At 44.7% G+C, this 27,230-nt stretch overlaps 1 protein-coding gene across 1 annotated transcript; it reads left to right on the top strand.

Moving 5' to 3' along the window:
* The first annotated feature begins 1,329 nt into the window (after positions 1–1,329).
* Positions 1,330–26,658, top strand: LOC113139667 (kinesin-associated protein 3-like). The gene is made up of 20 exons (XM_026323017.1): positions 1,330–1,454; positions 2,631–2,762; positions 3,006–3,151; positions 3,252–3,310; positions 3,485–3,626; positions 5,182–5,281; positions 6,439–6,563; positions 6,695–6,793; positions 7,055–7,233; positions 9,588–9,750; positions 13,489–13,589; positions 15,684–15,792; positions 15,880–15,992; positions 16,397–16,562; positions 17,307–17,432; positions 17,670–17,768; positions 18,198–18,283; positions 20,108–20,294; positions 20,494–20,578; positions 25,416–26,658. Exons 1-20 carry the CDS (start codon positions 1,414–1,416, stop codon positions 25,504–25,506), a joined length of 2,349 nt encoding a protein of 782 aa, XP_026178802.1. The 5' UTR covers positions 1,330–1,413; the 3' UTR covers positions 25,507–26,658.
* Positions 26,659–27,230: the final 572 nt, after the last annotated feature.

Raw genomic sequence — 27,230 nt, 5'->3', positions numbered from 1 at the left:
TCATTTCTGAGCTGATTTCAAAAACAGAAAATCATTTAATATTTTCTGAAGTTTTCTTGTAATAAGTAATAATAAATTATCTTCCTTCCATCCATCCATCTTCTTCCGCTTATCTGGGGCCGGGTTCCGGGGGCAGTAGCCTAAGCAGGGATACCCAGACTTCCTTTTCCCTGGACACTTCCTCCAGCTCTTCCGGAGGGACACCGAGGCGTTCCCAGGCCTCCTCCCAGGCGTTCCTCACTCCAGCATGTCCTGGGTCTTCCCCGGGGAATAATCATATTCTGTTTTCATTTAAAATACCAATACCCAGAACAGTAAAGTGTGTTAGAAAATATTTACTGTGCCCCGTGTTAAGGTTTAAGCAGTAAACAAAAGTTATAAAACATGAACTGTCGTGAGAATCCATCCACTTCTGCTGCCAGTATCAGGGTGCATAATAAGGCTAATGAAGCTGCATGAAGGTGACAGATCCTTTTTAACTTACTTCAGATCAAGTTCAGTGTTAACCTAACCCTGACTCACCCTGCTGGCCTCTGTGAATTCACCCTGTAGCCACGTCATCCATCACACCTGCACACACAACGAAAGCACAACTTTACATTTGTAATGTCAGTATTAGCTGAACATGCATTTCATAGTTGAAGAGTTTGGTTTTGAATGTTTCTTTATTCGTTGTCCAGCTGCTTAAATTCACCACTTTTACACTGAAATTCAGTCAGACACACAACTGACGCAACACAAAACACATCCTCCTTTCGATGTACCAGACAGGCATGACACTACAGATCTTATCTGATGTCAAAGCAGCAAAATAAACTGATGGGTAAAATAATTCTTCAGCTGGTTAGGTCTAAATCACACATTAGGGTGCAGATGGTATTGTCCACATGCACAGTCAGAAGAGACGCAAGCTTGGTTAGATTGTGAGAAAGAGGTTTGTTGGAAATTGATCCTCAGAAGAAATTCTGAGTGGAGTCTGTTAGACCAGGCAGTACTGCAGAACCTCATCAATAACAAACACAACAACAATCTGGCTGAAAGTGCTGGAAAGGAACTCAGTACATTTATGCAAGTACTGTAGTCTACCTAAAAGTAGAATTTGAAGGTATTTGCACTTTTACGTAAAAAATTTCATATGAGCTCTGATTTCTGTATTGATAATAAGGCCGTTTTTGCTGAACCGATCGATTAGCCTATCAATAGTATGCTGGTGCGTTCACAGTCAGACAATAATGTCAGTTAATTTGTGATTCTCCCAGTGTGAGGAAGCTATTCGTCCTCCCGCCCTGCAGGGGGCAGCAGTCCGCCCTGCAGGCTGAGGAGCCTCCACGGCAACGGGAGATAAACAACATCCGGCCCGTGTCACCGTGTGGCAGCAGATAAACCCGATGAGTTTGTTGTTTCTTCTGTAGGATGGACGGTCTGAAGCCCGGAGACCCCCGGTATCTGAAAAGGTAACCGCTGCTGGCTCGAGAGCCGCTTTACCGGGTTTGTCACGGTGAGTTAGCGTTAGCTATCCGGTCCATAAACAGACACCGGCGAGATGCTCGGCTGGTCCCGAATCCCTCGACGGGTCATTTAAACGAGAAGGTGCAAATAAAACCGAGCAGAATTTATGATGAATGATTTTATTTCCGCAGGAACAACGAGAGACATCTGCTCAGACCGATGCTAACGTTAGCATTCACCTGTAGCTAACGTTAGCATCGCTGCACCTGTAGCTAACGGGCCGCGGTTCGGTCGTGATTTGATACAAACAACAAACGTCAGAACCGCTGATATCGTCTAATAATCCGTTTGTCATCGTGTTCCTGTCGGTAAATTTGGCTAAAAACAACCTTTACTGCGTGTTAGCGGAGTTTTTAGGCTTAGTAGATGTTTTTATTTAGTTATTTGTCCCCGAGTTGTTGTTAAAAAATCAGATTAGCGTTATATCCTGTAATGGGTTTTTGGAGCCGTTGAATCCCGCATCTCACCTCGAACAATAATCCAGAATGTCATTTATTTTATTATAGCTTCACAATATCAATCAGTGAATCAATAAATCGATCTGTTAATTTGTTACCAAAGGACAGCTGTTTGTGTCAAAGAAGAGAAATAACGACACACACTCTTTAAGTCAAAGCTGGTCAGTGATGATTTAAAGACAATAACACGAATTATGAGTAAAATTATAAATTCATGAACGTTTCAGATCATGTGACCCTGTGATCACATGATCATGTTACCTGCTTCTTAGACGGTATTTGAGGGAGGTCAGGGGGTGAACTGGTTTTATGTCTGTCAGATCTGCTCTAATAAACAGGAAGCCATTTCTTCATGGAGCTGGTTTTGTGCTCAGGGTGTTGTCATGATCAAACAGCCACAAACTAGAACCTCAGAATCAGTTTTATTGCCAGGTACAGCAAAGAACACTTTACAGCACTAGGAATTTGTCTTAGTGTCTGGTGCAAGCATATATACAGAACCTGGAAGAGGTTTCATGCAGTGTGCAACAGTGGGCCCAGCCCAGACCACGAAACATCCCCAGACATTAAAGCATGTGGTCTGGGCAAATGGGAGATCAGAAGACCTGTTTTTGGATTCACATCTTTGAGTTTGTGCTTATTTTCTGTCCGTGTGGCCCACAGGAGAGTGAAGGTCTGTTCTCTGGACGTCCACCCCACAGAGAAAGCCCTTGTTGTTCATTATGAGGTGGAGGCAACTATCCTGGGGGAGCTGGGGGACCCTATGGTCGGAGAACGCAAAGAGTGTCAGAAAATGTAAGAAAAGCATTTGGTCTAGAAATACAGGATTTTAGAATAGACTCCAGTACTGTAAATAAACTTCACAGCAGTGTAGATGTTTTTAACTCCCTTAGGATGAGAAAGATAACCTTTTTAACCAAGTTATGGTAGCATGATAACCAAAATCCCATGGTGTGAGTTTGGTGTTCTGATCCAGTGTCTGAAAACCTGGAGCTCATGTTTTTCTGTTTTTTGTTTGTGTGTACATGCTGCCCTCAGTGTTCGCCTGAGGAGCTTAAATGCAAACACAGACACTTCCTCTTTGGCTCGGAAAGTGGTGGAAGAATGTCGGTTGATTCATCCGTCTAAACTCCGCGAGGTGGAGCAGCTCCTCTTCTACCTGCAAAACCGCAAACAGTCAAATGGTACAGAGTAGTCCTTTGTGAATTCCAAACAGCAGTGATGGGTTTCTAATTAATGTATCATCAGAAGCCTCTTTGTGATGCTCAGTCTTGTCCTTCACAGACAACCAAGAGAAGAAACACATCTCACCTCGTGACTTCAAGCCTTACACAGGAGTGGAGGTATGAACTGAGAGACGTGTGGTTTTACTCGGTTTATTAGGTACAGCAGATTAAACTAATGCAGCAGAATACAACAGCCCTGTAATAAGTCCTGAGTCCCAGTAATGGCTGTACAGCATTCGGACTGACGAAGTTTCCCCATCTTGACACTGAGCTTTACCGTTGTTCCTCCAGCTCGACGAGGAGGCGAGCATCGGCAGCATCGATGAGTATATCGAGTTACTGTATGAGGACATCCAGGATAAGATCAGAGGAGCCACACTCATCTTCCAGCTGGCTCGAAACCCAGACAACCTGGAGGAACTCATACAGAATGGTACCTTGTTCTCTTAGTGGTTAGCAGTTAGTCCTTTGACCACAAGGTTAGTTGGGTCGAATTACAGAGAAAACATGGAACTTCTAAAGAAACACAGTAGAAATCTGACAATATGTTGACGTTTTTCCTGCTACCATTGATATCTTTCCAACTCATACTACAAATGAACTCCTGAAGTGTTTTCTGATGTTTTTAATTGTTATTAAATTCAATTTTATTTACTTAATGCCAAATCTAACGGTCCTTTACATAGTAAGGTCAAGACCTTACAGCATTATGGAGAAAAACCCATCAAATCCCTTATGAGCAGCACTTGGTGACAGTGGAGAGGAAAAACTCCCTTTAATGGAAGAAACCTCCAGTAGAACCAGGCTCAGTTTGGTGGGGCCAATAACGGCACATCAGCAATATACAGCTCCAGGACCAGTGACACCTGCAAAAGGTGCAGAGATAGAGAGAGCACAAAGTTAGTGTCAGGTACTGATAGTTGCTCGTCTTTTCACATGTGGAGTCTCTTTTGGTTCACTTTGTTTGAACAGAGGAGTGAGACATGTAAAAAAAGACACATGGGTTCTGATCCTCGCACACTCACAGATTGGATAGGAATCGGATCTGGGACCACATATGCAAGTGGCCCAGATCTGATCTGAGAACATCTGGTTTGGTTTGTTCACACGTCTGCTGAAACATCCATCTTCTGTAGCACGTAAAGTGAATGTAGCCATACTTGGAACTCTTTTATTTCCTGGAAATCAACTGATTTTCTAAATGCAAATCTCAACAGTATTGTAACTACTCAACTTTTCTCTGTTTGGATGAAAATCGGTAGATTGGCAGCTTAAAACTGCTGCAGTGTAGAATCTGCTGACTTTTATCAGCTTGTCCGCTCTGTCTTCACTGACATGGAATGAAAACACAGCTCATATCCAGTTCTGCTCCCTTCCATGACAATGAAGCTGTTTCTTCAACAACAGCACGGAGCCATCATCCTCTGCAGACTTCAGGAGATGGAGCAGTTTCATTTGTTTCTGTCATAAAGCATCGTCGGCTCACTCTGTCTGTCGCGCCGCATCAAGCGGTCCTCTGTTGATAAGAGCCGAGTGTGCGTGTGAACCGAGAGGCCGTGGGGTCAGTGTGGAAAGAGGAGACGAAGCCTGGGACGCACGTCTTTATGATGAGAAGCACCCATAGTTCAGAATCCCCAGGAGCCGCCGACCTCATCGCATTCCCGCACGCTTCATGAACTAACCTCCAGCTGCACTCGTCTCTGCTCGGCCTGACTCTGATTGACTTTCGCACACAGGCTCTTTGCTCTTGGATGTCCTGACTCCTCTTTTGTGTGTGTGTGTGTGTGTGTGTGTGTGTGTGTGTGTGTGTGTGTGTGTGTGTGTGTGTGTGTGTGTGTGTGTGTGTGTGTGTGTGTGTGTGTGTGTGTGTGTGTGTGTGTGTGTGTGTGTGTGTGTGTGTGTGTGTGTGTGTGTGTGTGTGTGTGTGTGTGTGTGTGTGTGTGTCTTTCTTTCTTTCTTTCTTTCCTGGTTTGTGTTCCCATGGTCAGAGACAGTCCTTGGAGCCCTGGCCAGAGTCCTGAGGGAGGACTGGAAGCAGAGTGTGGACCTGGCAACAACAATCATTTACGTCTTCTTCTGCTTCTCCAGGTAAACCAGGAGACTCTTAGTTCATGCAAAGGCCTGAAGAATTTGTCTCTTGTTCTAAAGTTACAGTGTCCAGTGGTTTTTAAGGTGCCCGTGGTTTTGTAGCATAACAGCATAATCTGCTAATCCACTTTTTGTTCCATTGGCACTAATAGCACAGTTTTTAAGGACTCAAGTTTCATTTATAGTTTTCATGTGTGTGCAGCACAAAGATGGACATGCAGGTCAAACCAGTGATCACATCTGCATATAGAGGGAGTGACTGAAGTATAAACGGGGCCCGAGCTGTTTTGGGGCTTCATTCCCACAATTTCTATAACGGTACTGCATTATATATAGAGAGATGTTTCTGATTGAGCCTAATTGATATGGATTTTGTGGACAAAATAAAAGAAACAGCAGTAACAGTTGTCTAAAGTGCAGCTGTTTGTTGTAACATTAAAATTGACCCTTCAGTGGAACCAAAGAGTGCAAACCAGGAGCAAGTGTTTCAGTCCAAACAGTCATCAAAGCTCTGTCCACATACTTTTGGCAAGTTGTGCATAGTCTTTTATTTTGGAGGCACATGACCAGTTCAGGTAAAGGCAGTCAAAACATTTTGCCTCCTTGTGTGGAGCACGTCTAGATTTCAGTTTTAAAAGTGTCGGCTGTCTGTCCGTTACAGTCAGGTGCCTTTGGTATCTTCTGTTTTCACTGCACTCCCTCTCTTACGGTAGTCCTCCACCTTTGGCAGCGTACCTCGTACTGAAGTTTCACTCTCCAACTGGGGAATCGGAAACACTAAAATTAGCCCTCGCTAGAATAATACATAAATGTCTGTCAGAGCTGGTTTAGGCAGCGAGAGGACGTGTTCGTCTGAAAACTGATCGTCATTCTTGGCTCATCTCCATCTCCGTGTTATGTTATTTGGATTGTGAAATGGTTCAGGTTGGGCTGATTATAAGTCAAGCAGGACATACTGTTTGACTGAATGTGTTTCGACTTTGACAGTTTACTTTGTAAACTACTTCAGGGCTGATGGATTGGGTCATTTTAATGACAGCTCACAGCTGGAGTCCCAAATATGATTTCAGTTCTAGAAATCCACTTTTGGATAAATGGAACTATGTTCTCTCTCTCTCTCTCTCTCTCTCTCTCTCTCTCCTAATTTTCTTCTCTAGTTTCTCCCAGTTTCATGGCCTGGTCACACATTTCAAGATTGGGGCCCTGTGTATGAACATCATCGAGCATGAGCTGAAGAGGTATGACCTCTGGCAAGACGAGCTGCAGAAGAAGAAGAAGGCCTATATCCTTTCATCTGACTGAAGGGGAATTTATTCCTTCTATGTAAAGGAGAGGATGTTAAGGGTATTACGTGTGTTTGTTGATGGAAAATCAGAAAAGCATGGTAAATTTGAGTTCCTTGACTGATTTCACATGAAGAATTATCTGAGAACCAAAATCTGAAGAAAGAACATGAGAAATCGTTGAGAAAATACCAGAGCCTTCTGATCAAGCAGGAGCAGCTTCTCAGGGGTACGCTCAGCTTTCCAATCAGACATCTGAGGATGTAGACGTTAACCCGCAACTCGTCATGACACCATGTAGGGCTGGGATTGTGTGTGAGATTTGTGTCGTGATTAAAGTGCATTTTCTGGAAAATCAGGTCACAGTCAAAATCACCAGAGGGAACAGAAATGTATGAGAAGTTCAACACAAAATATTAAAATACCAGCACAGTAACGACTGAATTGTCCAGTTAAGTGACCGATGTGTGTGTCATGTGTGACCCTGCAGTCGCTCTGTGTTTGCTGCTGAACCTGGCTGAAGACACTCGCACTGAGCTGAAGATGAGGAACAGAAACATCGTCCATATGTTGGTTCGGCTGCTTGACCGGGAGGACGGGGATCTGCTGCTGATGGTCGTCTCCTTCCTCAAGAAGCTGTCCATCTTTCTGGAGAACAAGAACGACATGGTGAGACAGCAAAGGGTGAAGTGAAAGGGAGAGGAGTTACACTAAATGTTTCTTTGATTCCTCTTTCCTTCCCCCGTTTTTTCTTGAATCTAAATAACTGAATTGACTGACACCTGTTAGCACACAGTTAGGTAACTGTGTGCGCATGATGGCTCCACGTGTCCACGTCCCTTAGTTGTGCTGGTCATCTAAACATTAGTGCTGCACAAATGCAGGACATGAGAGCTTTAGTAGCCTCCCCTAGTGTTTTGCAAATCAGAAGTTAGTATGAAGATGATCGACTCGAATGCCGACTGTAAGCCAGGCCTCACTAAGGCTCCTGTGTCTGCATGGGAGCAAATCCCTGTGGAGGCTGTTGGGTGTCACGTTTATTTCTTTAACTCTCACGTAAGTTATGGGTCTAATGTTGAGCTGTCCAGTTTTAAATCTAAACATATATAAGAATAAAAATGTGTAATTGGGCCATTTTTCATTAATGTGTTAATATCATTGTTTTTTGACATTTAAACTTAGTCGTGTTTAAAGGGAACAGATTGTTAATTTGGTAGTAAAACCCTCCAAAGGTCCGTTTGACAAATAGCTGCTACTCTGTAGAAATGCCAGTTGAAACCACGCTTATCGAGTTTCAATTTAAAAAATGCTTAGAGGGTCCACTCTTGGCCACGTGTCCCACAGCGCTCGTATAGGAACCTCACCACCCCAACTTTGCCTAATCCAGCCCCACCTGGTTCCAATCTCATTCTGTCTGTGGGTCTTTATCAAAGCCAGACCCTGTTAGGAACTGGTTTTGTCTCCTTGTTTCCCCTTCACTGTATCTTTGATTCAGAGTAAAGAAGCTTCAGGGGGTTATGCCCACTGGAGAAATGTCCAGCAGGGAAATGGCCGTTTCCACACTTTGACTCAGATGAGTTTTTCACTTTCCACAAAGGGTTTCAGTTCAAGGAGACGACTGTTAAATTAATTAAAAAGGACTGTTCACACACTGTAATGACACAGAGTGCCATCAGGTTTTGTTTACTCAGCAAACATGTTGTGACTTTCCCCTAATCAGATAAGACTCGAACACAGTGTGATGCGTTTTTGCTGCTGCTGTCACTAATAGAAGGGGAATGTCAGTGGTAATTGACACAAGCTGCAGCTGATTACGCTGCTCAGGGTCTGGTTTGTGATGGTGTGACTGGAGCTGGTTCTGCACACAGTAGCAGTGAGTGCGTTTTAACTGGGAGCAGGTTGCGTCACCATGATGTGTGGCTGCAGGGAGACCACAGGGGAGGCAGGCAGCATTGGACTGATGAGCACAGTCGCAGCGACAGCATGTGCCTGCAAACTAAAAACGCTTCACACATCACAGGCCGGGTCCCTGCACAGAGTCAGCAGTCATGTGTTTGCGTTTGGTGTCATCAGCTCAACACCTCCACCTGCCTGCGGGTCCTGTGAACGCCCGGCTTCCAAAGGTGAATGCTGGGAGTGTTGTCATTTTATCACTTGGCACATAATGACTGTGTTTAGGTAACGTAGTTACTGCCCAGATCTCATTTATTTCTGGAAAATAACATCAAGTTAATTTTCTGTTCATCACTGTGTTTTCAAGGCCCCAAATAGTTTTATGAAAACAAAATAAAATCCATTTACATCACAGTGTATTTATTTAACGTTTCTAAGAAACCATGTGCAGCAACATTAATGTCAGGAGAAGATGCTTTACACGTCAGTGAGCCATTAGCTACATTTTATCTGCAGTGAATGACCAATAAACACCAAATCCAACCACATCATTACGAGACGGATCGCAGACCACTAAATACTCTTGGACTACAACCAACAAGATGTGAGTTAGTGCAACAACGTTTATCAGATTTTTCCATTTTATTCTTAAACTACTGAAGGCACGATAATACATGAGGTACTACAGGATATATGTGGTGCAAGTGTTACAGTTCATGTTGTATGTTAAAGCTATAAATACTTAACCAGAGACAGTGCTGACGTTTGGCCTCAGGACTTGAAGTTAAATTGCATGTTTTTTCCTGTATTGTTTTCTGAAGTAGAACAAAAAAAGTAGAAATTTCTGGTGTTTTTCTTAGGAATAAGTTTGAGAAACACTTTGACATTGATTGTTGGAGATGGTGGGAGAGAGAGAACAGGAATAGACCATCATCTTGTCTTCATTTAAAACAACACAGGCATTCAGTTGGCTTTTAATGCCAGCAAAAAGCAGATTTTTAACAAAATAGTCAATATTCCTTTGTGATTAAGCACATGTTTGGTATCCTGTATATTGTTTGTTTTATCAGAGATCGTCCCACTCTTCATGTTGAGCGGTTAAAAAATGAGGCCATCTGTGTTGTCTACAGGCTGAAACATTAGCTGTGGAGAAGTTGGCTCAGCTGGTTCCCTGCGAGCACGAGGAGCTGCTGAGCACCACCTTACGCCTGCTGCTCAACCTCTCCTTCGACACGTCGCTTCGCAGCCAGATGGTCCGGGCCAGCTTCGTTCCCAAACTCTCCTCGCTGCTCGGTAAATCTGCCCGGCGGCTTGGTACTGATCGTGTATGAGCTTTGCCGCTGTTTATGGTTGTGTTTCCTCCTGCAGATATGTTTATAATGTTTCATTGTGTTTGTGTGTCTGTATTTGCCTCTGGGTCAGGAGAACCGTTCCATCAGGTTTTCATTGAAACAGACATGTCGTGAGAAACGCTCGTCCTCTAATTTGTTATTACCGAGGTGTATGTGCAGCTTTCACACATCACCCAGACACAACGCCGCCTCTGGTGACCATTAGAGAAGTGACTTCCTGTAAGCTCTGAAGCGTGCGATTGGAGCGTCGTCTCGTCCGCCGGGTCATGTGACATGGTCAGCAGCATCTCTGACGGGCTTTTGAAGCCTCTCAGAGGGAGGCTCGGGTAACCACGCATAATTAATATAATATATTTGTTAGAATAACATGCCAGAGCCTCTGCACAAATGTTGTTTTTGTAGGAGAGGTGGAGGGGTCTTCAGAGATTTAGCCAAGGCTGTTATTTGGGAAGTGGGGGGTGGGAGTTGCTCGGTCAGGAAGTGAGGCGCACACATAATATAAGTTAACACTGAAATATCACGCCTGCTCATGGGTCTGACATGGTTGAATTTGCCTGTATTTGTGTGTTTGCGTCTGTGTGGAATTCGCTCTTTATGTGAGCTGAGGTGTCGTTAATCATCCGCTCTGGCTGCCAGCTGTCCTCCTTTCAACTGACACACTCTGCACGAGCACTCTGCTCTTATCTCTGAGGAGAGAAGACAGGGAAGAGGCAGATCTGTCAGCCTCCACTCTCTCCATCCAGACCTGACCCCAGGTCACGACCCCGATGATAAGATGAAAGTGGAGCGGGTGCCTCGACTTCACCGTTGCCTCCCCGTCGATCCAGCTGACCGTTCTTCTCTGACATCTGCGTCTTCAGTGTGTTACAGCTAGTGTACACAGAATTTGTCAGTAAGCTAGTCAATAAAAGGTCATTTTAAAAACCAGCACTTTAAGGTATCAAGCAACCCTGCCAGCGTGAGCATATCCTTAAGATGTGCTGCACCAACACTACAAATCAAAGTACAATGATGTTCCACATGACCACAGTTTTAAACATAACATTGGAATAACGGTGCTGTGGGTCCTTAACAGTTCTGATCATGTCTTAAACACAAATAATTGATCGATTTGATTATTTTTAGTTGATATTACTTCTGTAATGTTGGTAAAATTAGTTTGTCTGGTTTGTGTTTGTAGGGAAATGTTTAGGTGACAAAGTGGTGCAGGATCTGCTGTAGTAGACATGTTGTCCATGTTGTAGGAAAACTAGTGAACTGAGACTTTGCATGTGATTCTTCATAGCCTTCAAACCTGGTGCCAGTGTTGATGTGAACTAGATTTATTTTAACTCATCATTAATCAATCATTAATAGTTGCAGCCTTATTTCCATCATTGCTGCTCGTCACAACCTTCTGTTGGATGGTGTGTGTTGACATTTGTTAGATTGCCAGGTCGAATCAGGAGACTTGTGTGGGGGTGGCGACCCTTTTAAAAGCATTTTACCCTGTTATGTTGTGCGTGATGTCTAGAAGACCAAACCCAGCTTGTTTATCTGTTCAGAAAATGTAGTGACAATGGAGGAGTGCTGTCCACAAACCGAGCCCAGGCGCCTCTTAATGTGTGTGGGTGCAATTTCACGAAGGTTAGGCAGTTTTAAATTAGGCAAGAGTTTAGCTCTTCCACTAACTGCCCATGAACAGTCTAGTTAATTCTTAACCCCCCCCACCCCTCCCACACACACACACACACACACACTTTTTTTTCCTCTGTGCTGCCCCAACCCTACTAGCGTTTTTGAACATTTAATGGCATCTCTCTCTTCGCCCGTAAAGGATCTTCCATGTTCCTACCAGCAGAGTGAGGGAGCCCGGCAGGTCTGGAGGAGCTGAGTGTGTGTGTGTGTTTGGTTGTTTCATGTGCACTTTACAGTACTGGTTGAGGGAGAGGATTGCTAATGAGAAGCACATGTTCTGGCCAATCGCAGGCTGCACGGCCGGAGCAATGTAGCTTTAACTTATTAAAGGCAGTAAAATTGATGCTTCCTCCTGTTTTCCTAATTAAAGCTAGAAGCCGTCTCTCCTCGGCCCTCTCTCCCTCCTGTGATTCTAGAGGTTCACTGAGAACATCTGGATCTGATAGTCCCCGATAAAGCTCCCTGGATGGGCCGTGACCGAACATGGTTGGCTCCAGTTTTACCTGAACTGGTTTGGGGCTTTGGAGGCTGTGGGCATTACAGGAGGTCTGCTTAGTCCTGGTCCATTGATGTCTTCTCTTAACACTTCACTTAATAAACAGTCCTGGGTTAAAGTCCAGGCCGAACTCCATTAATTCTTCCTGGCTGGCTCCTCCTCCAGTCCTCCAGCCCCCCCAGCTGTGGTCACAGGTCAAACTCATAAGGGTCCTGGGCTCACTAACGTTGTAACACTCACTCCATTCTGTCTTTATCTCTAGCTTGCTGCAGCTGGAGCTGTATAAGCTCTAAATACTGCAGTACCTGGGAGTTATGGTAGTGTTTTGTAAGGGAGCTCATTTCAATGGACAAATCTTAAGTTACACTAAACATTTTCTTCCTTTAGCATTTCTCTAAGTAGATGGTGAAATTTCTGGCTCCACTACAGAAGAGGATTTAGTCTGTTCTGCTAACAGCACAATAATATATTAATATTTAAGGTTACCTTAATCTGCATTTTAATATTAAACATGGGTTAAATTATGTCATGTGAAAGACGAACAGTCACCACCCCACCTCAGCTCGGGTCACGTTTTTAATCCTCGTTTAAGCTTCAACTTCCGGTTTTACATCACATTTGCTGCCTGGTGCAGTGTTGGTGTTTCCAGCTGCAGTTTTTATTTGAACCAGCTTCAGTAACACCCACTGCACACTCCCCGCCTGCTACTAAACAACCAGATATTTTTGCTCCGGTGGTGACCAAACCAGAGCATAAACTGGACATGAACACCATTCCAGTGGGAGAACGAGATGTTTCTGAATGTTTGACTGTCAGCAAATCCCATTTGCAGTCCCAAACCAGGAATGAATTAGTTAATCTCTCAATACTGTTGGACTTCCCTGGTCTGTCTGTGGCTCTCAGCCTCAACCACTCTGGTTCTTACCGAAGATCCAAGTCGTTAAAAACGTGTCTTAAATATATTGTTTGGTTTTTAGGAAGTATTTCAATAACTGGGGACAATTTTTAGTGGCGGATCAATCCACATTTGGTGCTTTGGTAACTGGGTGAGCAGAACTCGATCGAAGTGTGTGCGTGTGTGTGTTGCAGTGGAAAGAAACTACTGTTTGTTCATGGTAAATAAAAAGTTTTAATAATGGAGAGCTATAGAGGAATACAATGTGAGGAAAAAGCAGCAAACTTATCCCTAAATTATGTGACAATATTTAGTTGTGTGTAAACTGCATCTTTGTGTCTTCAGCCTGGTTCAGTTCCATGTTTAACCTACAAATGTTGTTCCTTGTCTGCTAAGCTGCCGAGACAAACTGCAGTCGACTGGTGCTGATCCTGCACCTCTGCCAACGGACCTCCATCAGCAACCGCTGTTAAAAAGGCCATTCAGCCCATTAATATTTTCAGAAAACACACAGCTGTCCCAGATGTGGCCACTGGCGTCCTAGAGTGTGTTACAGCACAACCAGTCATTCATCCATTGATTTCCCACCTCCTCTTCTGTTTATGTTGCAGCTGACGACGGCCAGAGACAGCTCAGCATGTGCATTCTGTACCACATCAGCATGGACGACAGATTCAAGTCCATGTTTGCCGACACAGACTGCATACCGCAGGTAAGGCTGGCTAATGTACGCCGCCAGCAGACCAAGACAGACACATTAGCATCAGCAGCTAACGGGACTTGGGAATAATGCATGAGAAAAAGAGCGAGACACAAACCACATCTGGAACCAAAACCACCAGAGGACTTCTGCTCAGTCTTCATGTTCACTGCGATGACAACTCTGTTTTTTCTCCTTTACTTTCCACTGAGTCCAGAAAACATCCCTGCAGCATTATTAGTTCTTCCACATAGTAACATCTTGATTATCTGTGCTGAAGTGGGACATGAGCACCGAAACTGAAACAGAAAAGTCGTTTTACACCTAATGCCTTCACCTCCTCAGGCTGCTTGCTTTCAGCTTTCAGTCGTAACTTTTTTTGCCGAGTTCTCTCTTGATTGAGTTGACCGGGTCAGTCATCATCAGTGATTAGCTGAATGTGCATTGTGTTTGTTTGTTGAGATTGGGTGTAAATGCTGGCCAGATGTGGTCAGGGGGTCGGCTGTTTGTTCAGGAGGTCACGTCAGCAGCAGATCTGAAAATCAGTGTCTCCTGTGTTAGAAAGGACACAGGCTAACAGCATGACCAGGATATGACCTCTGACCCTGCCCCTGGGCCTGCTCACTCTCTCCTCACTGCTCTCTGCTCCCTTCATTTCTCTAATGTTGTCCATCTACGTCGTAAACGTAGAGCTGTACCTCTCCTCTCCATGTAGCCTGTTTGTTCACACTAAATCAGCTTTTCATAACGGAAACACTGAGTTTTAGGAGAAGTGTCCAGAGTGGATTCATATGAATAATCATGGGTTTGTGTTTTAGTGTCAACAGCAAACCAAAGCTTTGGGAAAAGGATGATCTATGCCTTCTCACTCAAAATGAGAGGCTGTGGCATTATGATTAAGAAGCCAACTTTCGACTGCCACGCTCTGACTGAGGCTGTAGCAAAGAGAGAAATTATTTTATGCTCAGTGTGATGACAACAGAAACTCTGTAAAACTGAATTAGGGGTTCGTCCGTGCTAAAGAGTAAAGGTTTCAGCAGCAGAGACTGTTTGTCCAACAGATGTTTGCTGTAATTAACACTTTGGTGTTAGTGTTGATGGAGATCTTTGCAGAATAGGCCTGTGCAGCATATTCACACTTTCTGAGACGTCTCATTTTATTTCCTTTATCCACCCACATTTCCCTGACCTCTTATCTCCTCCTACACGTCCCTGCATCTGTGCTGTTTGTAAAAACGCATCCTTCACAAGCTGCTTTACCTTCACTCTCTCACCTATGCTGTACTTTGAAGACCTCTCTTTAATCACTTTCTCAGGCTAGTGACTGACCTGCCCCTTTCCCCTTCTCCACCTTTTAATGGGGTCACAGTTTGGTGCTTCCAGAGCGGTGAGGGAGGAGCGGTTATAGAGGTGGAGGTGCTGTGTTGCAGTGTGCTGCTGTGGCACTGATGGGGCCTCCGGTGGATGTCTGTGGTAAATAAGTAGAGGCAGGTGCCAGAGAGTCTAGACGGGGCTGATTTGGGGCCCAGGGCCCCTGGTATGTGATACCTAACCCAGGCCCAGCCCAGGCTTTCTTTTCCTCTCTCTGATTCCTGAGTCCTCACAGGGAAGCAGTGCACCTCTGCCCCCCACCACCACCAGCTCTAAGCTTTTCCTGTTTAATGTTAAATCAGCACAAGGGAGACGCACAGACAGGGAGGGAGGAGGAGGTGGGAGCACCGGGGGTTAGGGAATGACGTTTCCCTTTATCTCTCCCACTCTTTCTCTTTATTACTTTCTTCTGCATGACACATATGACAGTATGTCGAAACATATGAATTGTTCTTTTATTTGGACAAAAACTTAAATTTGACCAAACGAAGTTCCTAAGGTGACACGTTGGTCACATGAACACAGGTTACCTTCTTACTGCCATGGAGAGGTTAGTTTGAATTGATCCATGAACAGGATGGACGAGGACAAACGTCAAACGTAAACACGTTGATACGATGATGATGATGATGATGTTTTTCTAATAGGATGAGCTGACACGTCTTGTGCAGTAGTTTAGCTTCAGTGTCAGTGAGGAATGAACTGGTTAACTACATTCGATCCTCTGGTTGACAGCTGATGAAGATGGTGTTTGACCGTGGCGAGGAGAAGATTGATGTTGAGCTCATCTCCCTGTGCATCAACCTGGCTGCTAACAAGAGTAACGCCCAGGTCATGTGTGAAGGTACAAACACCAGGCGAAGACACAGATATGGACACAGACATTTTGATCCAACCTTCTGACCTTTATATCTTCCTGCCTATTGCCTAGGCACTGGTCTGAAGATGCTGATGAAGCGTGCTGTGAAACTGAAGGATGTTCTGGTGATGAAGATGATCAGGAACCTTTCTCAGCACAATGGACCCACCAAGAGTCTCTTTCTGGTCAGTATTTAAACCAGAACCAAAACATAAAACACTTCTGGTTTCCAGAGAATACCTTCAGCATTTTTGTTATAGTTTCTGATTGTTGTATTTATTATTCTGAACACAGAACATCTTAAACTACACAAACCGATGGAACCAGTCCATCTTAGTCTATTAATAGCAAATGCTTGGGAATCATATAACAGACCACCTTTACAGTTTCACATCTTCCCTTACAGTTATCACGTTCAGTGCAGTGGTTGCAGTGCAAACAGGAGCTGGTAGCAGCTAATGCAGCATCACTATAGGTTTACCAAAATGTGGACATCATCAGGGCACAGGCCTGTCAGGGAACATCAGCTTTTATTGCTATTGAACAGTCTCTCTGTCTAATCCACACTCGGTCCCCTGTCTGCTGGTAGGACCACGTCGGAGACCTGGCGGCTCAGATCAGTGAGCAGGAAGCCGAGGAGTTTGTGATCGAGTGTCTGGGTACGTTGGCCAACCTGACCATCCCTGACTTGGACTGGGAGCTGGTGCTCAAAGAGTACAACCTAGTGCCCTACCTGAAGAACCGACTCAAACCAGGTACCAGCTTTTATTTCCAATAGTCAACAGTATCTTTTAAAACCGTGAAATTCCTTATTAGAAGACACAGGGTCAGAAATGCAGGATAAGCCTGCCAGAGTTTTCTCATCTGTCTCTTTAAACCCAAAGATCAGGTCTCTGCCCTGCCCTGTCTTAACCTCTCACTACTTTCTCTAACTATCAGTGAAATGTCAGTGGACATGCACAATATGAAGACAGAGCAGTCATTAGGGTCTGGACTTTATCTTCACCCACTGATGACCCCTGACCTCCTAACCCTGGCTCTTCCTTTTTGTCTTTATCTAAGCTGAATTCAAAGTGCAGTGAAAGACTTTCAGCTCCAATGCCAAAACACCTTTTCTAATATGTTTATCTTTGAGGAGTAAAAGTGAACATGCAAAGAGCAGTTCCTTCCTTCGGTAACTGTTTTTGATACTCCACCTTTAGCCAGTAATAAAACGTATTGAGATGATACCCATGGCGTCATTGGCTTTCATGTGAGCCACTCATTGATTATGAAATGAGCCACTACGAATCCTTAAAAATAAAATACATATCATCCAGTACAAATGAGTAAGAGCTTTATGTATGCAGTGGTATTAAGACATAGAGGTCAAGAGAGTGAAGTCTTACAGGTGTTGAGGACCATGCAGATGTTTACCCTGAACGTGCATGTTCTCCCTGGCTCAGCTCTCTGTTCTGCTCATATTCATCCACTCGACTTGCTCTTTTCCCTGATGTCAGGTTCTGCTGAGGATGACCTCATCCTGGAGGTGGTGATTATGATCGGCACTGTGTCCACGGATGACTCGTGTGCAGCCATGCTGGCCAAGTCCGGCATCATTCCTGCCCTCATCGTTCTGCTTAACGGTGAGAACAACATGCTGCACTTCAGCTGGTTTACAAGCTTTGTGAAGCAGAGGGTCGAGTATGGTTCGTGGTCGGTTCAGCATGACCCAAATTGTGTATTTATAGTAAAGAGTGAACTGATTATAAGTGATTGTGTTGATCAGTTTGTTTGTTCTTCTCAGCCTGTGAAAAACAGTTGTATAAAATCTTCTGGGATGTCTTATCCGCATATTTTCCTTCTTCCTGTTTCCGTCTCAGCCAAGCAGGAGGACGATGAGTTTGTGTGTCAGATTCTCTATGTTTTCTACCAGATGGTTTTTCACGAAGCTACAAGGGACGTTATCATCAAAGACACACGTATCCTTTTGCTCCTTTCTAACGTCGACGCTTCGCTGCTGTGAGATGAGACATAAAGTGTTTGTGTGAGCAGCTTTTAGTACAGTCACAGTGAAACTGTGCTGTTCAGTCTTTAGTGCATGTTCTTATCGTGCCAACACCGTCGCCCCTCCATTGGTTTTTCTGAAACCCTCTGGGTTCGTTTATGAGCTGCCTGTAATTTTACTTAGTTGTGGTTGTTGGCAGCTTGTGTCAAATTACAGTCAGTTAGCTCTGATGTTTTTTCTGTGTGAGGACTGTAACGGGGGTTTTTGGTTTACACACTCCTGAAAATATAGAAAGCTGTTCCCTCAGCCACAGGGCACCTGTGTCAGTCTCTGAGTCCCCTTTCACCTGCACAACAAGAAAATGATTGATGCTGCATTTAAATCCCTTGACCCACAATCCCAGAGGCTCCTGCTTACCTCATCGACCTGATGCACGATAACAACGCAGAGATCCGCAAAGTCTGCGACAACACGCTGGACATCATCGCTGTGAGTGTCCAGCATTTCACTTGGAGACAGCTTCGCCCAGAGAATCTGTTTTGTTGTGATCAGTTAATTATTGATGTTCTCAACCAGCTGTAGGAGTTAAGGGGCTAAGAGGGAATGAAATACTGAAGAAAGATGATGATATTGGAATATGGGTGTCTAGATCCTAAGTGTAATTGCCTGCTTCGTCTGGTTGGTAATCCAACTTTGGAAATCTTAAACAGCAGGCTTTTTGTTTGTAGTCTCTCTCTGCAAGTCATTCAGTGAGAACGTGAGATAGATAAACCTTCAGTAGAACCTGTCTATTAGCAAACACACAGATTCAGAGCATTTGTGTTCTCACCCAGCTCATTGTTGTTTCCATTGAAACTATAAATGTAGATCTTTCTTTCAGTCAGCACATGATTGTCTCGTGCAGTCAACGACCCTTCCTGTCTCTTCATCTGCTCTAGTCGAATTTGACGCCGGCGTTTAACTAACCGATGAATTCCTGACTCACCTTGTGACTGACAGGTGTGGTCAGTGTGTGATCACTGCCAGACCTCAGATCAGCATAATTAGCTGAAGATTATAACCAGGCAGAGTAGCACGGCAAAGGAAGTGTTTCATTGAAATTATCAGTGAGACCTATTAAGCTGTGAACCACATGAAAGCGGCCGGCGGGCTCTGGAATGTGTCAGCAGCTGGTCGGCAGAGTGGGAGAGAAAGCAGAGCTGTGGACGCAAACACACACAATCATTACTCCTTAGCTGTGCAGGATCCTTTTGGCAGCACACGCCATAACTGAGCAGTCCTGAAAGGTTCGCCTTTGATCACTGTGGCCCTGCTCATGTACAAACACACACGTGGCTTCACGAGAAGGTTTGTAGGTCCTCCAGCTGGGACAGAGACCTAATTCACAGCGCTATTCTTAGCCTGGCTGTGTTTCCAGAGAGGTATGTTGAAAGCACCATCACCACTGTAATGCATCTCCTCACCCCTGCTGTGATGAGCTCATTCAGTAATGAGCTCAGCTGCTAATAACTGATTAGTCAGGTTCAAAGACATTTAAGAGCCTAATGGCTCAGTCAACACCTGAGTCATGATGCTGTTTCAGGTGCTGGTGAATCAGTTCAGTGACAGGACGTGAGTGCGACTCCAGCAGGGAGCTGGTGGAGGAGGGTCAATAGGCCCGTTTAAGCCCTTGGCCTCGGGTGGCTGTCAGGACCTCCGGGGCTCTGCTTTGCATCTGAATGATTAATCTTTCGGGCCGGGCCGTCGAAGTCTCAAAGGCCACCTTTATCGCTCCCCCTTTCAGCCTCTGCAGGGAAAGGAAAACACAACCCTCCTGGTCGTCCTCCGCCGAGCTACGCACGCGAGCGACCGAGCCTGCTGGGCGAAGGTTTTTATTAGCTGTAGTGAAGAAGATGGAGATAACACACAGACACACACAGTTTTCCTGTTATTCTCCAAGTGTCACTTTTTCCTTCCCTGCAGTAGGAAGAGAGAATGTTTCCTCCTGCCACCTCAGACAGACGCTTCTTACAATCAGACCAGAAGACCAGAGACACTGAGTCACTTTCAATGGACAATCCTCACATCTAACTATTTCTGTCACATTGGAAAAGCTGAGGTGTTTCCAAACCACACTGAAAATATATTTTGTTCTTTTTTTTTTTTTTTCATACCAACTTCCAGGGTTTATGGTGCTCGTCAGTTCCCAGTAGTTTTCCCTACTCTGTGTAATGACATTCACCACACTGAGCCTGAGCTCTGCTGTTACCTGCTGAATGTTTTAGCACTGATCTGCAGATACATTTCTCTGGTTGTTCCTCCTCACCGCTCCAGGAATGTGACGAGGAGTGGAGAAACAAGATCCGGACTGAGAAGTTCCGCTGGTACAATGGCCAGTGGCTGGAGATGGTGGAGAATCGTCAGATGGATGAAACAGGAGAGCCCTTCCTGTACGGGGAGGACGGGGAATCCTTTGGGAACAGAGACCTACTGGAGAGACCGGACCTGTTCTACAGCCCAGGTGCTGAGGGCTTTAAAGACCCATGGGGTCTGGGTGATACTAATGTTTTGTGGATTAAGGTTTTTATTTTATTCTGATTTATTAAAGGCATTATTCCACTTCATTTTTCAGGGCAGCACAGTGTGTTTCACTCGACATGTAAATTCTTGGGTTTTGCTTGATCGTAAGAAAAACTGTGTGTTTGTTTCTCTCCTTCCAGATGGGATCATCTCCGTAGACGGTGCCATCAGCCCCGAGTTCTGCATGGACTTCCAGAGCCGAGAGCTGGGACAGACTGGATACAGGTACTGAGCCATGATCAATGCTGTCGATCAATGTTATTAGATCTGTTTAGGTTTAGCCTCCAATGTGTAAAATTAGATACAAATACAGAAACACAGCAGTTTATTTAACCGTAATACCACAACATACAGGACGGTTCTATCTTCAACCAACAGTCTTTGGCTGAGTAACAGGTTCTTCATTAGCTCTAGCTGCCAAAGATGTTGCTTCCCAGTCTCAGCACTGTCTAAAAATAATTAGAAAATGTTTTGATGCTCTTTGCTGATTTTAAAAAAAAAAACAAAAAAAAAAAAAAACAATGGTTGGAAGGTTCAGTAAGTTTATTTAATCAAAATGACTTAATGCTCTTTATGTGGAAGCTCAGGCTGCTGCTTTGCAAACACAAATAATTCATTCACATGCATCATAAACAATCTAACTATGCAAATACTCTAAAAGGGAAATGGGGAAAAGGCCTAAATAATAATTGCAGTAGCTGGTTTATATCTGACCACCAGCGGCCAACGCCTCAACAATATATCATGTTGTCACTGTTGTGTTTGAATTAAGTGTTCACAAGCCTCTGGGCTTCAGGGGCCAAGTCCAAAGCAGCTACCTGAGGCCCAACCATGCAGGCAGTGCAAACACACGACTGTAAATGTGCGTATGTGATGGCGGCTGTCAGCAGGTCAGGCTGTCTTCGTCCAGAGCCGGCGGCTGTGGCAGAGCGGAAACACTGAACTGTGTTTACCTTCAGCTCTGCTCGTCCACCAGCCAGCGCTGTTCTCCATTTGTTGTTATTCCGAATCACTATTCGCTGATCTGTGTTATTGAACCGGGCCGAGCCTGAGTCAACAGCCCCCGCCAGTCCCACAAGGCATTGCTCCACCCTCAACAGCAATACTCCAGCTTTGAGAGCAAACACTCTCCGACTGTCTCACTGTCTCCGTGTTCTCTCTCGTACAGTCTCCCTCCAGCAGCATGTCAGCTGCTTTAGTCCCATTCCACCTCTGACATTCCAGTGTGAAACCTGAAACTGAAGCCTGGGAATTAGAAATCAGTCCTGTTATCACTACAACAGAATTTGAGTTTCTACTGTGTCTGTTTTTAGCCTCAGTATCAAGCAGCAGCTAAATCGATATGCTGCTGAGATGACGAATAGCTGAGGAAATACAGAGATTATTGGGAGTAATTTGTCTTATTTATTATCAAACCTCTGCTTGCGTGCGATTAAAGCTTGTGGCGATGGTCTTTCTCCCCACTCACCAGCTGGAATGTTTAGCTTGGCTGCCGACCGCGAGTGGCTGAATCCCTGACACAGTCAGCCCGACCAGAGGGCAGCGACTTAGAAAGAAATCCCGATCTGTGTTCCCTTCGCTCATTTCTTTGTCTGTTTTCGCTCTGCTTCTTTTCTCTTTCTGTCACTCGCCCTCTCTCTCTCTCTCGCCTTTGTAACTGATACCTTTTAAATACACTGCGAGCGCGGGGGGAATTGGCGTCTGAGAGACTGTTTTAATTTGGCCGCTGTGCTCTGAGTGATCCAGGTTAACACAATAATCAAAGCCAGCTCAGTCTCTTCTTTGAAATTATGTGTGAAACATGGTGTGAATGGGGCCTTTTTGAGATGGACTTAATACTGTGCATTGACTGGTATTTGTGTAGACATCAGTGAGATCCTGATACATCGGCCTCATCAGTATCAACATATACACCAGCAGCAAAAGGTTGGTGATTCAGAAATACACATTTTATGAGACATCAAATTCGGTTAAAGTTATTATGCGGTTAAAGTTGCTTTATGCTGATGTTGGGACTTATTGGACTGATAGTTTTGGATTGTCCTGGTTTTCCAGACAAATGGCAGCAGTTTTCAGTGTATTAGCTGAAGTGAATGCAGCAGTTCTTAATGGAGGGTTAATGTTTTCACAGTTTTACCGAAGTGTGTAGTGTAGTTTGACACTGTTGACTTCTCTTCTGTTGTGATGTCATGTATTTCTGTTAGTCTGTCTGTGCTTTTAGTGCCGGGGGACTAATTGCTAGACATTTTGGCATCGACCTAATCGGTGAGGCGTGTCTCCTGCTCTGATCAAATGTACGGTTTTGTGCACTGAGGTTGGAGAGAAGTGACGTCAGGTAGTCGGTTAGAGAGGTGTCCAACAGACAGACCGGAGAATCGAGGCTGTCAGGATGTGACGATCAGGTGAGACATGGAGATGGGGAACCAGGTTCTGTAACCTGAGCACTGACAGCAGGGAAGGATCAAAGCAGGACCAGGTCAGGGCCCTGAAAGAGACGACCACAGGGTCACTCTGAATGAGGAAAAAGGCCCAATTCCCCTTCCTGTTCACTACCGAGGAGTGTTCTCTGTGGGATGGGACGCGTCCCCGCTGCTCAGCCTGAAGCTCCTGCAGCTGCTCCTCTGGGACCAGATCAACATTTGTGGCAACACTGGACCCCTTTGTCTTATTGACCCCCACCTGCCCGCTCCTCATTTTATTGACAGATAAAGTGAATGAGGTGGCAGACCGGTCGATTTCCATGGTCCATAATGAGAAATATAACCGCTGACAGCAGCTCAGAGACTTCTCTGCAGTCCAGACCTGCTGGACTTTAAGAAATATTTCAGACATGTCCTGGAACAATGACCTGGAACAGCAGAGGTTTCCCAGCACACATCCCCATTTGTCTTGTTAGTATCCTCTGTGTTCTGTATGTCCAGGTCTGAATCCATGTGGGAAACGAGCTGAAATATCAGTCGTCAACGTGACAGTGATTTTTGGTTGCTAACCTGGCCGTGCAGACACTCACTAAGGGTTAAACCTGAAGAGATGCAGATGATTAGCTGGACAGAAACAAAAAGACATGCACCAGTTACAGGAAATAGTTTTTCTATGAAATGACTCAAATGTCAGCTGGTGACAACCTGTGGACATATGCGGCCTGGGACATGGACTCTACCACAGCCACAGGGTCCTCAAAGGTCAGTTCTGATGGGCCTTTGTTCACTCTCTTTTATGGACCAAACAATCAGTCAAAAATCATTAGCACATGACTCACTGAGAAACACAACCAGTGGCCCTGATCTCTGCAGGGCATTTTTTCTCTCCCGGCCACTACCTGGAGAAAACGTGTGTGTGTGTCAGGACAATGACTGTGCCTCAGCATTCATCAGGTCCTGCACAGATCCTGGAAGTGCAGGCGGGGTTGTAACCAGCCAGCCAGCCAGCCACAGAAACAGGCAGACAAGCAGGCGGGCGGATGGTGTGACTCAGAGCTCCAGTGTTCCTCCTCCTTTAGCCTGCCTCTCAAATCCCCCCTGACAGCCGTAGCGTGCGGAGAGGAAAAAGACATATTTTTGCCCGGAGAGGAGATGGTGGTGGGCTGGGAGGGGTGGCAGGGGGCAAATGCAAAACGGAGGAGGAGGAGACGAGGTGGGTGGGGGGGGGGGGTTGGGATATGCTGCAAGCTGTGTAACTGATCGCTGGAAGTGATTTGGCTAAAAACAACACGTCATTATAGGCGCTTGCAGGGGCAAAGCAAACAGCTCGTATTTTAAAAGGCTGGGAGAGGACGGCAGGCCGCGCAGCACAACCCCCCCCCCCCCACCCCTAATCTGTGGGGCGTGGTATCATCCATCAGAGTCCAGTTTATCCATCAGCCGCACTGTCCTGACGAGGTGGCCGAGCTCGTCCCCGTGACCCCAGAACCAGACACAAGCTCCCAGCAGCTGGTCAGAAGATGGAGCAAGAAATCAGCCCCCTCCCTCTGTGTCCACATCCCCATAGTAACTGATGTGTACGGTGGAGATACAGGCCTTTTATCGGCCCCCTCAACAGGCCCCTGTTGCCGGGCTGAGGGCAGCCAGGTCCTCCAGGTTTGGCCGTCAGCCTTCACCTTCGTCACCACGTTGTGTTTTGACATCTCTGTGTGTTTTATGGCTTGGCTGCTCTGATGTTTACCCCTGCAGCCATTAGCAGTCAGTAACTCAGACTCACTGTGAATGTCCAACACCTGCATCAGGGCAGATGAATATTACATTAAGTTTTTATGGGCTGAACAAACTCTTTTCTTTTTCTGTCCAGTGCTATGAGGGATTGGTCTGACCCTGGGGTGGGGGGTTTCCTCAAGCGATGTCTGGTGTCAGAGCTCCACCTAGTGGTGTGTTGTTATACAGTTAAATGTGTGGTTGCACATCACATTATATTGACCGCCAGTCTTTCCCTCCGTATGTAGCAGGTGATTATGTGATGAGCTGGTTTCAGTCGTTGCTTCAGGTGTTGAACCTGGTGCAGGGATTTGCTCCCAGTCAGCAGCGGAGCCTCACCACTGGCTGGGTGATCAGGTCTGGTTCAGTCACTGTTCCAGTTCATCCCATAGGTGTTGGAGGGGGTTCATCCAGACCAACCTGGGCGAGCCTTCTCTGTAAGGATCTGGATTTGTGCACAGGGGTATTATGTTGAAACAGGGAAAAGGCCAAACTGTTGACATGAAGCTGGAGAAACATTGCTGTCTAGAATGGATCTGATGTCAGATGTTCCTACAATCATAAACTGTATCTATGAAATTACAAAACTCTGCAATATGATCTTGATCAGAACCTGTTTTTAAGAATCCTGTTTATATATTTTTTATTTTATCTTTGTCACACAACATATGGTGAATAATAAAATTGCTTTTCACAGCTTTAAGCAAACATCCTCTAGTCTCTGAATACTGAAGCGTCTTGGTCTTGTATGTCCACTAATTCAAATCGAGGGTTTAAAAACATGAAATTGTGCCATTATCAGAGATTGTTTTTATGTTATGAGGTAAGGTAGTTTGTTGTTTACATTTCCCGTCTCTCCTCTCTTGCCCTCCCAGTGTGCCTGACCAGGAGGACGTAACACTCAGTGCCTACGGTTTCCGGCCCTATGAAGATTTCTTCAGCAACTACACCACTGCCTCTCGGTAAACCTGCCTCTAACGGTCTTATTGATCCAGTGAATGCGGCATGTTTTCCTGATATCATATGTGCTGGGAGCAAGTGGAAGGATCTCACCCAGCTGAAGACTTTACAGATATTTATTTTCTTGTCTTAAGAATGCAAAATCCTACTAAATACTCTAAATGAAAATATGTGGCTTATTAATATAGATTAATATATGTAGTGCTGCAAACCTCAAACCTTATATGTTGACAAAAGCCTTTAAATCCAATCAGAACATTTTGTAAATAATAGCAAAGGGTAATGTTGACTCGTGTTAAGAATAATCTGATTTAATTTAACTGAATGTTCCTATTTGACCACAGGCTGCCTAATGTAATGACTCACTATTATTATTCTAGGCAAAAAGCAAACCACAGAAGTAGGTTTTGAAAGAAAATCTGGTGTTATTCTGTATTTTTCTTGCAAATTCCATGTGCAGAGCCAAACTGACTGTGTTGGTCTCTTTCAGAAGGTGCAAATCACAAATATAGTTTGATTTAAAATAGGTTCAGTAATTTCCTGAAGCAGCTGCTCACTGTAGGTTTTCATTAAACAAACTGGAGGAAACAGGTCATTAGTTGGGGACTATTTTCAGTGGTGGATGAATCTACCTTTGGTCTGTAGTGAGTCATGTTGGCAGCAGGACACTGTACGTGGGACATTAGTGCTGGTGATGTCTCACTGATGGTTTTAGTTTCTGGGCACAGGAATCAGGACCTGCTGGGATACCATCACTGTTAGTTTGGCTCCACCTGAGATTTAACTGTAAAAAAACCAGAGGACGTCTCCTGCCGTGTCCTTTAACAGAGAATATTCTGTGGAGTGTGGAGGCAGCTCGTTGTCTGAAACCTAAACGCTGTTTTCACCTCTGACCTCAGACATTGATCTGGGGAAGTGTGGTGATCTCTACCATCAGAATGACCTCTGACTTCCACCTGAGATGAGAGCAGGACACTGTGTGTTGGTGACATAAGTCAGTGTTTTCTAATTGCTTCCTAGGACGTCTGCTGAAAATGACTATGTCCTTTGGCCTTTATTATAATAATAATAAACTGTAGACTGTTCAGGTGGTAAACTTTGTTTCATTTCTAATGTAATTTGGAGCATATTAAAGTAGATGCATGGCAGCTTAGCAGGTTCGTTCATCAAAAACAAATCGAATTGGAAACTAAGAATGGCCTCACTCCTTTGTCTCAGTTCTTTTCAGGAGTGACTTTAGAAAATAATTAGAAAATGATGGGCTGTAAAGTGAAAAGTGGCTGTTTTCTTGTTTTGCTTTTGCACACACATTGACTCTTAACTGAAAACACTGCGGTGCACTGTAGGAAACCCTAGCACTGGATTAGGATCAGTCGTGTTTCTTTATGTGAATGTAATTTAAGATGAAATGTTAACAGCCTTTATTGTCTTGTCTTGAAAAATGTGTTTTAAATATGAACAAATGTTAAAGAGTCTGCTGCAGTTTTTCTAAATTCATTATCTTGTCCTTGATGTGCGTGGAGCGCGGCTGTCCTGCTGAAATATGAAACACACTTCTTCTGTGGTAATATATCAAATAACTGGAAGGATTATTATTGTAGTCAAAGTGTATTTAGTGTTTAATGTGTCACAGATGTAGGACTACTTACAGGGTTTTCATATTTCTCAGTACACTTTCTGTTACTGGTTAAAGTTGTTGTGGACCATGAATAAATAATAAAAAGCATCAT

Source organism: Mastacembelus armatus, chromosome 4 (assembly GCF_900324485.2).
Source record: "Mastacembelus armatus chromosome 4, fMasArm1.2, whole genome shotgun sequence".
In the NCBI taxonomy this organism is placed as follows: Eukaryota; Metazoa; Chordata; class Actinopteri; order Synbranchiformes; family Mastacembelidae; genus Mastacembelus; species Mastacembelus armatus.
Note: the sequence above shows the minus strand (reverse complement) of the source record. Positions and strands in the feature narration are given on the sequence as shown.